General features: G+C 37.6%; 1 protein-coding gene across 3 annotated transcripts in view; it reads right to left on the bottom strand.

The window, feature by feature from the left end:
* Window positions 1-15,752, bottom strand: part of Efhc2 (EF-hand domain containing 2) — a 198,535-nt gene that overhangs the window by 12,773 nt on the left and 170,010 nt on the right. For all 3 annotated transcript variants that reach the window (XM_070039203.1, XM_070039204.1, XM_070039202.1), the window contains 2 exons: window positions 15,189-15,386; window positions 12,998-13,090 (listed from right to left, as the gene is read on the bottom strand). In XM_070039203.1, coding sequence (XP_069895304.1) covers window positions 12,998-13,090; window positions 15,189-15,386 — 291 coding nt within the window. The remainder of the gene's footprint in view (window positions 1-12,997; window positions 13,091-15,188; window positions 15,387-15,752) is intronic.

Below are 15,752 nucleotides of genomic sequence, written 5' to 3'. Positions count from 1 at the left end.
AGCTGAAGAGCTGAGGGACAGCTCCCAGGCCCAGAGTTCAAGCCCCATGACTGACAAAATAAAAGTATATTATCATCAATGCTTTAATATCTGATTTTTATTGTTATCTACTTCAGATTGCCCAGAATACAAATTATTGGAGAGTGAGGATCTAATTTACCGAATCCACGAGAGTAGGCCCAATCTCTAGCAATTGGTATGTATTCAATAAATATTTGTTGCATTTGCTGTAGAGCCAACTTTGCTAATTTATTAACTAAGACAGCACTGTATTTTCTTAAGAATATTTAAGGACTGTTAAGGTTAGTGGTTGAAATATGTCAGTAAAATAGAATGTCCTTATATTCCTTAAATTGCATACTTTTTAAATCTTTAAGATAAGTTTTGATTAACTTTAAGAAAAAGAAAAGCATATTGTCATTTATTACATAGTCATTAAATATGGATTATTTGCATATATATCTTTGCTGTCATGGAAATATGCTGTTGATGTATTACAGAATGGAAAGTGAGTTATAAAATAATATCTACAGATAGATAAACAGCACAGATTTTAAAAACCTGATAATAATAATACCCTTATATAATAAGGAGACCTTTTTCTGAAAAGAGAAATGATTTTTGACTTTTTCTTTAGACTTCTCTGTATCATATGATTTATTTTAAATTATTAATAAAAAGCCAGTTTTCATTCTGAAAAAATTAGCAAATTATTATCCTGTACCACAAGAGGTGAAAACAGAATATTTTTGGCTATTGATTTTTACTTAAGGACATTGGATTGATCTTTAACCAAAATAGAGTTTTAGCTACTAAAATACAATGATTTCAGCACAATTTTTATGGTGGTGTAAATAATGTCCAAGGATTTCTTAATGTAACATCTCAGTGCTATGTATTTTAAATTTGATTATATTCATGCATCAGTGGTACTCACTAAGCACTGTGCTGAAAATGAACTATACAATTTATGGGTGAGAATGGGAGAGAAAAAAACTCGGAGAGAGCAAGGAAAGGGTAACATTGTCCAAAAAGGAATGTGTTCTTTACCTGACTTAATGTAACTGTAACCCCTCTGTACATCACCTTTATAATAACAATTTTAAAACACATGAAAAAGGGTGACATGCAGGAAGGATGGACAACAAAAGAATTTGATCACATTCTACCAATTATTTAAGAAAAATTATCTACTGATTATGTAATACCACTTTTTGAAGGAAATGACAAAAGTAGTTATTAAGGCATTGTTCCCAGCCTCTTGCTCTGGGCCTTTGCCATTAAAATAACATGTCCACAATCAGTCAGATATTTTTTTCTAATCTCTTCACAAAGGATTGAAAAAATAACTCATTATTTACAAACCAATAAAAATTAGCAGCAACAACTTAAATCCTTCAAGCTGAAGTCACATAGCCTCATCAATGTAAACAAAGTAGAATTAAACTGGGACCAGAAGAGAGAAAAGGGAATTCTGTAACTCTTCTGTGTACATTTTCTTTGGCCGAGGATTTTTAGATACAACTCTTAACATGCTACCCCCTACCACTGTTTACTCTATGAATTTTGGCTACACTCATTATGTCAATTCCTTTGGAGGAAATGTTCTGTTTAAGGAAATACTTGTAGCAAAAATGCTTGACCATTATTACTTTTATTCGTGTATGTTTCACAAACTAAAACTCAATTAAGTATGCCTTGTGAGAAGCTTCTCCAGAAGGTCCTTAAAGAAATCATTTCCTATTTCTCTGAGTAGTAACTGAGATCAAGGAGATTCTGTACCGTCTTTGACTCTAAAGAAAACTAAGTCACTGGACATACTATCAGAAAAGTTATAGGACCATCAATGTTCTATAAGATTGTACCTCAAGTTCATATGCTGAAGTCTGATCATGGATGTGTCATTATTAGAGTGGAAGCTCTGGAAGAGCTATTTAGGTCACTATGGTCAGGTCCCTCATGATTGAGACTCATGTCCTATAGCCAGATATTGTAGTACCTGGCTATAATCTGAGTACTTGGGAGGCAGTGGCAGGAGTATTTAGAATCTGAGGCCAGCCTGAACTACAGAGAAAGATCCTGTTTAAAAAAAAATACCCTTGTGCTAGTGGCTCGCCTATAATCCTAGCTACTCAGGAGGCTGAGATCTGAGGATCATGGTTTGAAGCCAGCCCTATTAGGCAAATCAGATATTCTTATTTCCAATTAAACAGCAAAAAGCCAGAAGTGGATGAGTGGCTCAAGTGGTAGAGTGGCAGCCATGAGCAAAAAAGCTAAACAAAGCAAAAGGCCCAGAGTTCAAGCTTCAGTCCTAACACATACATACAAATAATAAATCCGAAAACAAATAAAGGAATAAAATGGGTAAAGGTTTGAAGCCTTAGAGAATCTCTTGCCTATGCTCCCATGTGGAAACACACTAAGAAGGATATTAGGTATTAGACTTCACCATCTACCGTGATCTTAGACTTTTCAGCTTCCAGAATTCATAGTATACTGTTGCAGCAGCTTGAGCAGACTAAAACAGGCTTTAATATATTGTTAAGATTAATCTAAACTGGTATATTGAAAGTAGAATAGAGGAGCCAAGACAGAAGTGGCAGGGGCAGCTAGCAGTTCCTTGCAGTAACCTAAATGAGGAATAATGATGGATTCAATGAGGGTGGTAAGAAGGGATTAGTGCTGAATGCATTTTCAATGGAATTCCTATAATATATGATATTGTCTGTAAGGAAAAAAGGGGAATATTGAAGATGACTTGAGGCTTCTTATTGAGCAATTAGGAAGAAGAAACTGACCTGAGATAAGAAAGACTGTAGAACTTGTAGGTTGTGTGGCAAGTCCTAGAATTTAGTTTTAGATTTGTTACATTTTTTGGTCAGTCCTGGGGCTTGAACTCATGGCCAGTGTTCTGTCCCTGGGCCTCTCTGTGCTCAAGGCTAGCATTCTACCACTTGAGCCACATCACTGCTTCTGGCTTTTTCTGAGTAGTTTATTGGAGAGAAGAGTCTAACAGATTTTCCTGCTGCGATGGTTTTGAAGCACAATCATCAGATCTGAGCCCCTTGAGTAGCTAGGATTATAGGCGTGAGTAACCAGTGCTTAGCTAGATTTGTTATATTTTAATGAGAAATTGAGGCTATGAGTCTAAAATTCAAGAGAGAGGTCCATTTGGAGATTAAGTGTGGGACCCACTTGCTGCATAGATATTATCTGTAGGTGCCAGACTGGGAAACTGGATGGGATCACCAATGAAATACTTGTCTCAGTTCTTACAGTATAGAATGTAATTCTCCTAGGGTTCAGAATTAAGTATTTCAGTACTGTTAGAACCAGTCAATTGAGTATAAAAGTTCAATTTCCCCTTCATACATTGTCCACTAAATGGTCCTGGGGACTACTTACTATCACTGTATATTATAAACCTATCTACTACTCTCCATTTTTTACTATTCCCTACTCCCAAACCAATATCATCTGGATTCTAGCAATAGCTCTATATACTGGTCTTGCTTCTTCTATGTACTTTCAGGTTGCAACAAACCACCCTCCACTAGAGTGATCCTTTTAAAATATAGATCTGTTTAATCACTTCCTTGTTCAAAATCTTCCTGTGGCTTTCTCACTTAGAATCCAAGCTAAACTACTTATTACCAGGGTTTAAAGACCCAACTTAGTCTGGCTCCTTCCTGCTTACCGATCCTGCTTACCTCACCTCAAAACTCTCTCCTTGCCATAATACTCCAGATCTACTGAGGGTCTGCTCATGTCTAGATTGTTCCTAGACATGCAAGGCATTTGAACTTTCTGTCTTGTTATCTATAAAGTCTCAATTCAAATATAGTTTCCTTAAGAAGGTCTTCCTTAAATTTCTCTATTCTGAGTCCCATTACCTGAATTAGTATTTTCTCTAGATGAAAGCATTGTAACTCATAGGAAAATTTCCAGAAGTCACCATAAGTAGTCCTATTTGGTTTAGTTACCACTAACTCTGATACTTGGCCATGTTCCCTGTTATCTTCTAAACCCCAAGCTCTCTTCTCATACCAGTTCATGATTCATCACATGCAACATTTTTATTTGCCCATTTAGAAGGTATTTGGGAAAGATGGTCTGAATCAAATAATACTTGATAAGGGATCAACAGCTGTAAATGAAAGTGTACATAGCTCTAAAATATATAAATTCTTTTTAGAACAAATGAAATATTTCATCTTTCCCAAATCCCAGAGCCAGACTAACAGGAAGACTTTGCTAATATAATAAAATACTCCAAGATTTTCTTTTCAATTCTCTCTTAGAAGACCTCAGTGTATATAAATAGGTACTGTACTTCCTCCCCCATTCACCCAAGGGGAGCAGAGGAGAAAAGAACAAACACATCTTTTAATTAAAAGGGAAAAACTAGCTGATGCTTCCTGGAAGAATTTTTTGCTTTTGAGAAGTGGACAGAATTGCAGTAAATTATGATAGATGGACCACAAATATTTCTCTCACCTACAAAAGAATAAAGAATGATGCATACAATGACAAGGAAGTTTAAAATGTTTTGCGGGATGAAAAGCATCGGTGATGAACTTAGCAGAACCAAGGAAAGGAATGAACCATCAACATGGTCCATAAAACTTCTAAGAGACTCAGCAATTTCAGACTGGAAGTACCACCAGAGGCCGAGACAAGGTATGGCATTGAAAACAAGAATAATTAGAAAACCTAGACAAAGTAAGGACAGCTAGATCTCCAAATACCTTCCTTTAGGGTGTGCTTTCTCTCCCAGGAGGGAATAGAGACTTGTTCTTGAAACAAGTTCAAATAAAAAAGCTCCAGTCTAGAGGTGATGAAGGATAAAGGAGGCAGAAAAAGATTACACTTTGAATTTGAGGGCATTCAATCCTCCCTTTCCCCTTCTAGCTTTTAGGATGTGACTAATGTTTAAACTCTTTTCCCTCTCAATGCTATGAATGGTTCTACAGAAAGCTCTAGATTTCAGCTTCTGGGGATTCCCTAATGAAGATGAATACCCAGGAACTTACTGCATAGTAAAATATGATCAAGAAGACACTCCTACATCTACCAAAGCATCTAATATTAAGGACAACAATCAAGAGAGCAACAAGGAAGGGGGAAAAAAGAAATCAGTTAAACTTCATTCAGGGAACAGAGGGTAAGAAGCAAGATAAGAAAATATGTTATGCCCCTGAAAAGATAAACAGAAGTCTAAAAAAAGGAACACAAGACCTAAAAAACATGTTCTTAGAATTTAAAAAAATTATGATGGTAGTAAAAGAATTCAGTAGAAGGGTTAGAATATAAAACAGGAAATTTCAGCAAATACAAGAAACTTGAAAAAACTGGAGAGAGTAAATATCCAAATTTGCAATATCTAATTTCTTAATAGTTCTCATAAGCTAAAAGTAAGAACAGAAGGGAGAAAATTATTTAATAACTAAAAGAAAGTTTCTGAAAAACAAAAGGAAGACTCTGCAACACACACACACACACACACACACACACACACACACACACACACACACACACACACACACACACACACACACACACACACACACACACACACACACACACACACACACACACACACACACACACACCATACCTCCCCATCATAGACTTATAGAACTCCAGGGATACAGAGAAGACTCAGATCATTCAAATAGAATATACTGTAATGAGAACCAAAGTAAGCTAATTTCTCAGTCATCATCATAATAGGAAGTTAGTAGAAAGCATTTACAAATGATAAATAAAAAATTAACAGAATGCCCATGCTATTTAAAAGCCTATAAAAAGCAATCAGAAAGGTTGAACGTAGCTGCTGATGTGGCCAGAGACTGCTGTTGTTGAAATAAACTTTTCAGAATTATTGGATTATTCTTGACTATGAACATCTACCACTTTGATACAAAAGAAAAAACTTAGTTTGACAAGCAGACAAACAATCCTGAAACATGCCTTTCTAAATAGTAAACCAATAGTTTTGGAGAAAAAAAGAGTAGGAGATTGTTTAACTGGAATTAGCCCCTTTAATCTTCCTTCCTGCTCCCAAGTTCTTTTTTTATATTATTGTGAAAATATCTCACGGAGGGGTTACAATTACATGAGCAAGGTAATGAGTACATTTCTTACCAAGATTTGTTGCCTCCTCCTTTGTTTCCCCTTCCCATCCCTTCCCATCTCCCCCCACCACTGCTCTCCCCATTCCCCTCCTTCCCCCACTCCCGGGCCAAAGTTGTAAAGTTCATTTTTCGACATAACATCTTGTACATCTCATTGTTGCAATGGGTCCATCTGTATCCCTATTTAAAGAATTTGTTTTTTTCCCTTCCCCTCCCCAAATTATACCAACATCAAATATAGTCAAAACAGGGGTTATACCGTGGGTGAGAGACATACAAACCAACAAAGAAATATCTTATAAATATGTTAGAAACAATCCTGCTCCCAAGTTCTAAACACAGTTTTCTCCCTGGACCACTGATGCAATGAGATATTTTATGCCATCATTTGCTATTATAGCATATTCTTTTCAATGTACACTATGCTTGAAAATGAGCTTGTAAGAGAGGGAAGTAGGACACAAAGGAGATTTTCAAGTCTAAAATCAAAACAGATTCTTGGAGAAGGAAGCAGAGGAAACCGTTCAGAGATGGGCAAAGGTTTGAATATCAAGGGAATAAAATCAACTATGCCAGTTACCCCTGAAGGCTACTGACCCTGTTATCCGTCACGGAGACTTTGTTCTATGACTAAAGACATCACTTGCTAAATCCCAGTCATCCTTTAAAAATAGTTTAGAAAAGCCTATATATTGATAAATATATATATATATACTTTCTTATTTCATAGCCACATTGGACTTTCAATCAAAAATATGATCCAGATCCTCCACCTAAGTTCCCTACTTCATTCTTCTCCAAAAGACATTTGGATTGAGCTCCAACTCTGATGTATAGTCAAAGGACAGAGATTTGCCACTTTGGAAGAAATTCTTTTAAGAAGACTTTGAAAGCAGGTCCAAAGAAGAACTTTCTATGGCAACATGGTTAAAATCAGTGCACAGCCTTCCAGGGGGACTGCCCTAAAGGGCAACACTAATTCTGGCTTTTAAGTGTTTCAATGCTTGTTAAAAAATTCCGCCTCTTAACTTTCAAGTTTCAGCTCACAGTGCTAAAAGTGTTTTCCTAAAGCTTCCATAAATTCTTCTTTCCCTTTGATACTCCTGCAATCCACCATTTCCTTCCCTATACAAACTAAGAGACATGTTTGTGGAAGAAAGGGGAAGAAAGGCAAGTTCTCTGGTTCTTCCCTAAATAATAATGGCCCCCAAACATGCTTCCCAGGGCCTTGATGGGTGGGAGTTCTTAGAAGTGAATCTAACCAGACATTTGACTGATGTTTTTGCTCCCCCACCCAGCAATGATGAATAGTTTGAAAACTGCAGAAGCCAGGCATCTCCTTGGCACAGGGAATAATGCTGAGCAGCTTTATTTCCACCCTCCAAAGAGGTAAATGGCTTAGTGATAGCTGGATTTTGCTGACGAGGAAACTACTTATTCTCAATTGCAAAAGTCACCTTATTCTTAGAGGAATGACTGGAAAGGAAAGTGGTGAAGACATAGTGTTTTTGTGCTGGTCTTGGGGCTTGAACTCAGGGTTTGGGCAATGTCCCTGATCTTTTGTACCCAAGGCTACACTAACATTGAGCCACAGCTTCACTTCTGACTTTTTGGTGGTTAACTGGAAATCAGAGTCTCACAGACTTCCCTGCCCAGTCTTCAAACCTTGAAGCACAGATCTCAGCCTCCTAAGTAGCTGGGTGGCTCAAGCTGAGCTGGCACCCAGCTAAAGACACATTTTGGATTCACTTAGTTGGATTTGGTTTCAGTTCACTACTTGCAAATCCATCTTAAAAGACCTGTTGAAAGTCTTCAACATTAAACTCTTGAGAAAGTGTAGAGCTCTGAGATGCTGCATTAGCTGAACAGGAAAACCTATAATAGGCAAGATGGCACTGCCGAAATTGTCAATGAGTAACTGGTTATGTGTCAATGGCCAGACCTCTCAATTTCAATTCAGATTCCATAGAGATATACTTGGTGAGGTGGTTCACAACTACCAAGTACAGACTCTATGGAGAGTTACTGCTCTATTGGCCCACATGGTTTGATTTTTTTTAATTCCTCAGCTATATATCTCTTTATATTTGAAAGTGTAGAAAGCGCTATGTGACAGAGAAGATGAAGGAAAGGAATAATAGAGGGACTAACAGAAAAGGAGAGGAGGAAGAAGAAGGGGAGAAAAGGAGAATGAAGAGGGAAAAAGAGAAAGAGAGCTCTTCTGAAAACTTCCATAGTATACCAAACATTCTGTAACAAAAGCCACATGGCTCAATGCTTCCCATCAGCCTCACTGCAAGGTAAGTAGAATCCTATGAGCTCAAACTCTGCCTGAGAGGGGCTGGGGTTGGGTAGAACATAATGAGATGCTTTTAAAGCCCTGCTAACTTTTTCCATTTTAACTGATCTTTCTGGATGAGGCACCAGCTCTCTTGGGAGGTCAGTTCTAAGGCATTCCATGGAACCCAAAGTCAGCTATAAAACACTAGCTTAGGGCCAGGCTGCCTGGGGGCAGAGCTGCACTTGTGTTTATACTTGCTTCAAGTTCAGGCTCAGAATGCCACAACTAAGAGAAGAGGCCACCTTTATATTCCTACAAGGATGCAATGATCTCAGAATCCTCTCTATCTCTTATACTTGAGAATCACAATTTCTTCATCATTAGTACTGAAAGACAATTACATCTAAGTGAAGTCTCAGAGGGTTTGAGTAAAGATACATGGAGCGGGGGCTGGGAAGGTAGCTCAGCGGTAGAGTGCATGCCTTGCAAGCATGAGGCCCTGGGTTCTATTCCTCAGCACCACATAAACAGAAAAAGCCAGAAGTGGCGCTGTGGCTCCAGTGGTAGAGCACTAGCCTTGAGCTGAAGAGCTGAGGGACAGCGCCCAGACCCAGAGTTCAGGCCCCATGACCAGCAAAAAAAAAAAAAAAAAAGATACATGGAGCACATAGCCAGGTGGCAGCAAAGCTTGCATTATAGTCAGGTGTGGTAGATCCCAAGCCCAAGGTTTCCCTTCTATACACAGTGTGTACCAGCACAGAACAAGTCTCTGAGGTTGTGAAGGCAAATTAGATATAATTCCTACCCTTGGGAGCTCAAATAGAAAGCAAAGGTTTGGGGTATCTTAGGAAGTTTTGGGTATCAAATAGAAGTAATTCCATTTGAGTCACCTTGTCTTGGAGCATGTTCTTTCAGTGAGACTCTCCTTATATCTCAATGCTTATGTTTAGGAAATGAGGACACATATCTACTCTCAATTAAAATGTATCTTTAAAAATGCCCAAAGATTTATAAAACTATTCTTAGGTTCTCAAGACTATGTCAACACAGTGCATTCTTGCTATTATTAATGGATAATAGCTGCCATGACATAGAACATAGAAATATGATAGTCTGCATTAGTGAAGTGAGTTTGGGTGGTAAGAAAGATGACCTCATACCAACTCTCATGGCATATATTGGTAGGGCTGGAGCAAATGAGGGTAAAAACAAAATGTTGAAGTCCAAATGTCAACTTTGGCTATGCTAACACTACAAAAGGCTTAGTTGAATTACAAGAATGATGAGAGTGAAATAGAAGGAGAATCTTAGTATAAGATCTTAGTTCTCTGTATCAGATGCAGAGAGAACTGGGTAATAATCACTAGGTGAAAGAAAGCACCCACTCTATTGTTTATCATCTAATGATCTGAATTCATATAGCAGTGTTACAGAGCTGCCCAGAAGTGGCCCAAGCTCATCCTAAAGCAGGTACATCTATCCTGGGCAGTGTACACTGAGCAAAATGAAACTCTATCCCTGCTTCCCATGGGAGACTGCAGACGTGAGAGGGGGCTGTGGATTAGCGTGCCATGAAGAAGACTATGCAGAAAGAGATTCTCTTCAAGGTTCTATAAAGGCCTGTGGAGTCTGTGGGGAACAATAAGAATGCAGAATACAAATGTAAGCTGAAAGCTGATGGGTCCATTAGGAATTAGGGCAGTCTTTGAAAGGAATCTGTGGAGATGATGCAAAACATCAAGCATGTGACCCAAATCATGGCAGGGCATATTGGAGAGAGAGGGGAATGGGAATGAGACAGTTTCTAATCTGATTAGTCTGAAGTTTCCCCCTGAGTGTGGAGAAGGGTCAGTGCACAATTAGAGGCAAAGTTAGACTGAACATGGTCTGCTCAGTGGCAGGGAGGGATGACCTCCTCAAAGCTAAACTGGGCTTGGAGGAGGATGTATTCACAGACTGAGACAGTGCCAATGCAAGTTGCAGAACAGTCCTTTCACATTTAATGTCTAATTGTAAATGTAAAGACAAAAACAGTCTGCTGAGAGAATAGGAGGATGGTGACTTGGTGGCCTGTGCTCTGGAGAAGAAACCCCTAGGTCCTCCAGAGGCCAGGTTCCTACATTACTGAACTTTCCAGGACAACTTGTCCTCAAGCCTAAGAAGAGATAATCTAATAAAGATCCACAGCTTCCTGACTAGAAGACAGCTTAATGTGTGAAAAGCATTCAGACCCAATTACTGGAAAACAAGGCTTCCTCCATAAACAAGTTAACAGGTTTCTTCCATTTCATTTCTAAGTCAGTCTGTGTGTGGGCTATGGTCCCTGACTTGAATTATCTCTTAGTCCCCAGTCAATACTTATTACCAGGTGCTGTACAAGGTACTTTATACATGTTATTTCCATTAGTCCTCAGAACTTCTCCGAAGCTAAATGCTGTTATTTCCGTCCAGAGGTAAGAAATTGGAGACCCAGACAGGTCAGAACTCTTGCACAAAATCACATAGCTAATAAGTGGGCTTAAAGAATATCAGAGACAAAGTAGGCAGATAAAATTGCTGTGACATGCAATGCGCTGGCTCTTTATAGGTAGTAAATCAAATAGGTGAGGAGAAAGTGTATGTATCTGAATGGCTCTAAAGGTCAAAACACAACTCTTCATTACAAGAAAAGGAACAGAAAGAGAAACGCAGTGTTGTGTGAATCCTTATAAGATAAACCCTGTGATCATTAGCCAAGCAAACACTACGTGGAGGGTTTCATGGATGTAGTACCACTTGGAGAGGACCTTGAAGAAAGAGCTGGCTCTCAGCAGGTAACAAAATTTGGATGCTGTTTTCTACTAAAGAAATAACCAGAGAAAAGCCAAAAATATGGGGAGTACATACACAAGAAGTACATGTATGACATGCTGGATAGTCCATTTCATTATGGGGGAAAAAGCAAGGGTGAAGATGCAATTACTATAGAGAATCTTCACTCCTGGGTCAGCCTACTTCATCTCAGATCCATTACGTAAGATGGCTTACTTATCTTTCCCATTGCTACCAGAAAACAGAGCTAAAAACAAAACAACAAAAAATAAGCAAACAAGTAGAGCTGAGAATCTAAAAAAATCACTTCAGGTTAATCCCATGCATATACATACACAACTGTATTTTCCCTCCTCTCGATTCCCTTCTCAACACCTTGAACTCTAGTTCCCTATTTGGAATTTGTTTGGCTTAAGATAAAAAAATTCACAAATCCTATGCCTGCTTATGAAGAATACTTCAACTGGAACCCCTGAGCCCCATGATGGAGAAGAAAGAGTAATTCAAAGCTACAGAGTCTGGTTTTTCTTTTTTCTTTCAAGACCAAAGAGATACCACAGAAAGTATGTGACTAACAAATAACTAACAAAATGACATTTTTTGCTCTTAGTGGGTATTTAGCTGCTATAGGTAAAGTTAGATTTAAGACAAGAGACTAATGGAAGAAAGACCATCGTGGAAGTTCTTTGATAGTCAAGAAGTATAGGTCAGAAGAGAAGTAACAACAGTGAGAAGGGAGACAGAATAGAGGGAGGCCGGCAGTAGGAAAGAAGCAGAACTGCCAATTCACCCTAATATCCTGACTGTTTTCAGACAATGATTCAAAATTAGAAGCAAGGATATACATTTGAAAGGTTCAGGGGTCAAGTCAGAGCTTTTACTAGCTAACATGACTTTGAGCAAAACATCTTTTTTTTCAAAATATCTTCTTAACATCCTCATGTGCAAGACAGAAATGATAGTACTTCTGACTATATAAAGTTGTCTTTAAAAATAAATGAGATAATGCATCTGAAGAAATGATTACGATGTCTAGCACAAAGCAAAACTATCAAAGTTATCAAGACATGTAAGACAGATGAGAAGTTAGAGTGATATATGGGAAAACATTAACGATCACCAGAATCTATGTGACAAAGAAGGTATTACCCAAAAGTGAGGACTAACAGAAGTGTTTCAGAAAGCAGTTTCCTGTGCTTTCCTTTTGTAGAACTATAGCTCTATGTTTTATATCTAGTGCTCTAGCAGAAGGATCTTGGGGTCTTCTTACTGCAAGTCGTTAGCAATCAGGATGTACTGCTTTCAAAAATCTGCTCTGAGTTTTATTATGTAATATCCTTACAACCAATGAAAAGTCATGCATTTCATTTTCATCCAGAACCTGTATATACCTATGTATTAATGTCAAAAAACATGAAATAATAATTCATGATAGGCTTTGTAACAGGTAAGATCATGGTAACTTTTTCTTTTATAAGACTTCAGGAAAAACTGGGAGAGAATGAGGGAGGGAGTGACACTGTTCAAAAGAAAATGTACTCATTACCTGGCAGTAACCCCTCTGTATATCACCTTTACAATAAACTTTAAACAATTTTTTAAAAAGACTTAAAAGGACATATCATCACTGATATAATCAAAACAATCAAGGGTAAATCAATGGTAAATAAAAGTATATTAGATTCAATTAAAAGTAAATTCAAGCAGAAACAGTCCCCAAAACAAAATGTATGCAACAATTCTCATCAAGAAGGGATCTTTTGCTTACCTGGATAGTAACTCTACAAGAAGTTCATCACTCAAAGGGAGCCTGGAAGACTTACATATCCTTTTGACATCTATGGTAGGTAATACATGTTTTCTGCATTAAAACAAAGTAAAGTGGCTTTTATACATCTTGTGTTCCATGAGCAACAATTATATGATATAGGAAAGAAAACAGAAACATAACATATCCTGAAAATGTACACATGAAGGTATGCATGAAAACTGATATTGGAATGTTCCACAAGGAAAAACAGTAGTATTATATTTCACCAACTTTTTCCAATTCAGAGGTCACTAGATTTCTCTCTTTACTATGGGCTTTCTATCAAGATCCAGATTCAGATATTTGGTTGGTGATAATGCAGGCCTATTTAGGCTGTATCCATGAGTGTTGCTCTCAGTAATCGATATGCATTCTTGACCACTAGTCAAAAATGGTGCTGATATTTGAAAACATCTTTTAAATTTGACAGGCATTTAGAGCATCCAACACAAGTATAATATGACTTGGGGGTGTTTTTAGGTCTTTTTCTTGGACCCCAACCCAACTGGGGCCTTAACATTCCCTTCAATTTTGTGAGATGCAAATCATTTTCTCTAGAGGAGGCCCAACATTCATTTTCCCCAGCCTGTTGGCAGCCTAGAAATGCTTGTCAAATACTCAGCCAATGTTCTTTGAGATACTACACAAAATTGTAACCCAAAGGAAACAAATTGGCCTCTTTTCTTTGCAATGAGAATGTTGTTTACAATCAAAGCTTATTAGATCTAGATGAGCCCCAGGCTGTCTTATCAAGCAGCCCTAATACTCTCCAGAAGTATTTCTTTAGTGAGGGAGGATCATATCTCTCACCCTGGTAGAAGACACAGCCAAGGTTATGCAAAGCTCAGGCCACATATTCTCCAGTAGGCAACAAGGAAGTTTAAAGAGTCAAAGAAAAATTCAAATGTCATAATAACTCAATAAAGATGTATTATGAATTCGAAAAATAATCACGTGCCCTTTTAAGGTAAACTATGATTTGTTAAAGATATTTAAGGCATGACCTGGCCACCTGGATACAGATGTAAAGTCTAAGGATAAGCAAAGGAATCACAGGGAAGAAAGGGGCAATGGTATACAGTAATAAGGTTAAAAGCTAGAGTTGACACTGATTAAGATGCACTGTACTCAGAAACTGACACGTTGAATTCAAACCCCTTAGTACAACTATTTCATGATAATAAAAATTAAATTAAAATTAAGAAAATAGAAGCTGGTGTGAGAACTAAAATTTCCAACAGCAAAAGAAATCAATAAATTCCTATTGAATTGATGGATTTTCCTTACATTCTATTAGGTGGCATATACCAAAACCACTGTATCAAGCTGTATGTAACTATTATCTAATAAGACTTTATACAAACTAACCATGTGTTACAAATAATTATATTTTCATTCATTACTTTTGTGTGTGTGTGCCAGTCCTGGGGCTTGATCTTAGGGGTTTGGCACTGTCCCTGAGCTTCTTTTGCTCAAGGCTAGCACTCTACCACTTGAATCACAGCACCACTTCCAGCTTTTTCTGTTTATATGGTACTGAGAAATCGAACCCAGGGTTTCATGCATGCTAGGCAAACACTCTACCACTAAGCCACATTCCTAGCTCACCACTTTATTACTTTTAAGAAACAATTTCTAAGAATTTCTGTGGATTGTTTGTTTCCAAGTTTCTTGTTCTGTGTATTATCAAAATCACATTTATAAGTCCCAGGTAGTACTGAAATAATGTGAGATGGCATCTCAGTATTAAAATTCCCTAACCTCTTGTTTCACTGCATGTTTCAGTTGAAAGCTAATCGAAGCAAATTCACATGCCAGGAGCAGCCTATTCTTTTTTTTTTAATATTATTTTATTTTATTTGAGAACATACTGTACAGAGGGGCTACAATTACATGGGCAGGATAATGCATACATTTCTTACCAAGCATTGCAGCCTCCTCCTTTGTTTACCCTTCACCTCCCAGCCTATTCTTTTAAAGATATAGGGCCTGTTCTATTCCTCTCTTATTTCCTAATGTGTTTGCTGAATAGTTGAGTATCATAAGATATGCCAGTTTACTTTTAGACCTTTTGGATGATATGCATTCCTTTCATTACTCAGGCTCACATCAACTTAAATGATCTATTAAAATAAAAAAAAAAGCTTACTTTGCTCGATCTTCATACAAACAGGTAGCTAAGAGCCTGTCAAAATTCTCAAACATACTTTTCTTGAACTTTTCATGGACCTGGGACATTAACGTAGTCAAATCTGTATCATCAGCAGAAGCCAAACGGTAGTGACGAGCAACAGTTATGATCTCCTGGTCTACAAGCTTCCCAGTAGTTATATCTATCAATATGTCTCTGCAAAGAAAATGGAAAAACACAGTAACATCTAAGAATATTTTACTCTTTCTTCTACTAAAATATGTCCAAATTCCATTTTATAGAACTTTTGCCAACTGTATAGAGGATACATGGTTACTATTCTTTAAAGAGCAGCAGGAAGGCACTAATGCCATTTTATAAATGAAATGCTTTTCTCCCACTTTGATAGCAGCATGCCACCAGGAAGTAAACTGTTAAAGTCCTTGAGTAATCAAAATACTTGTCACTAAGTACATGGCTTTATTCAATATCTATTAGACTTCCTTACAGGAAATAATAGCTGACATGGATTTCCATTTTCCAAGGACCCCAAATTTGTAAGTCAATAATCTACAAAGGTGT

Source organism: Dipodomys merriami, unplaced genomic scaffold, assembly GCF_024711535.1.
Source record: "Dipodomys merriami isolate MVZ:Mamm:240054 unplaced genomic scaffold, mDipMer1.0.p SCAF_3, whole genome shotgun sequence".
Classification (NCBI taxonomy): domain Eukaryota; kingdom Metazoa; phylum Chordata; class Mammalia; order Rodentia; family Heteromyidae; genus Dipodomys; species Dipodomys merriami.
Note: the sequence above shows the minus strand (reverse complement) of the source record. Positions and strands in the feature narration are given on the sequence as shown.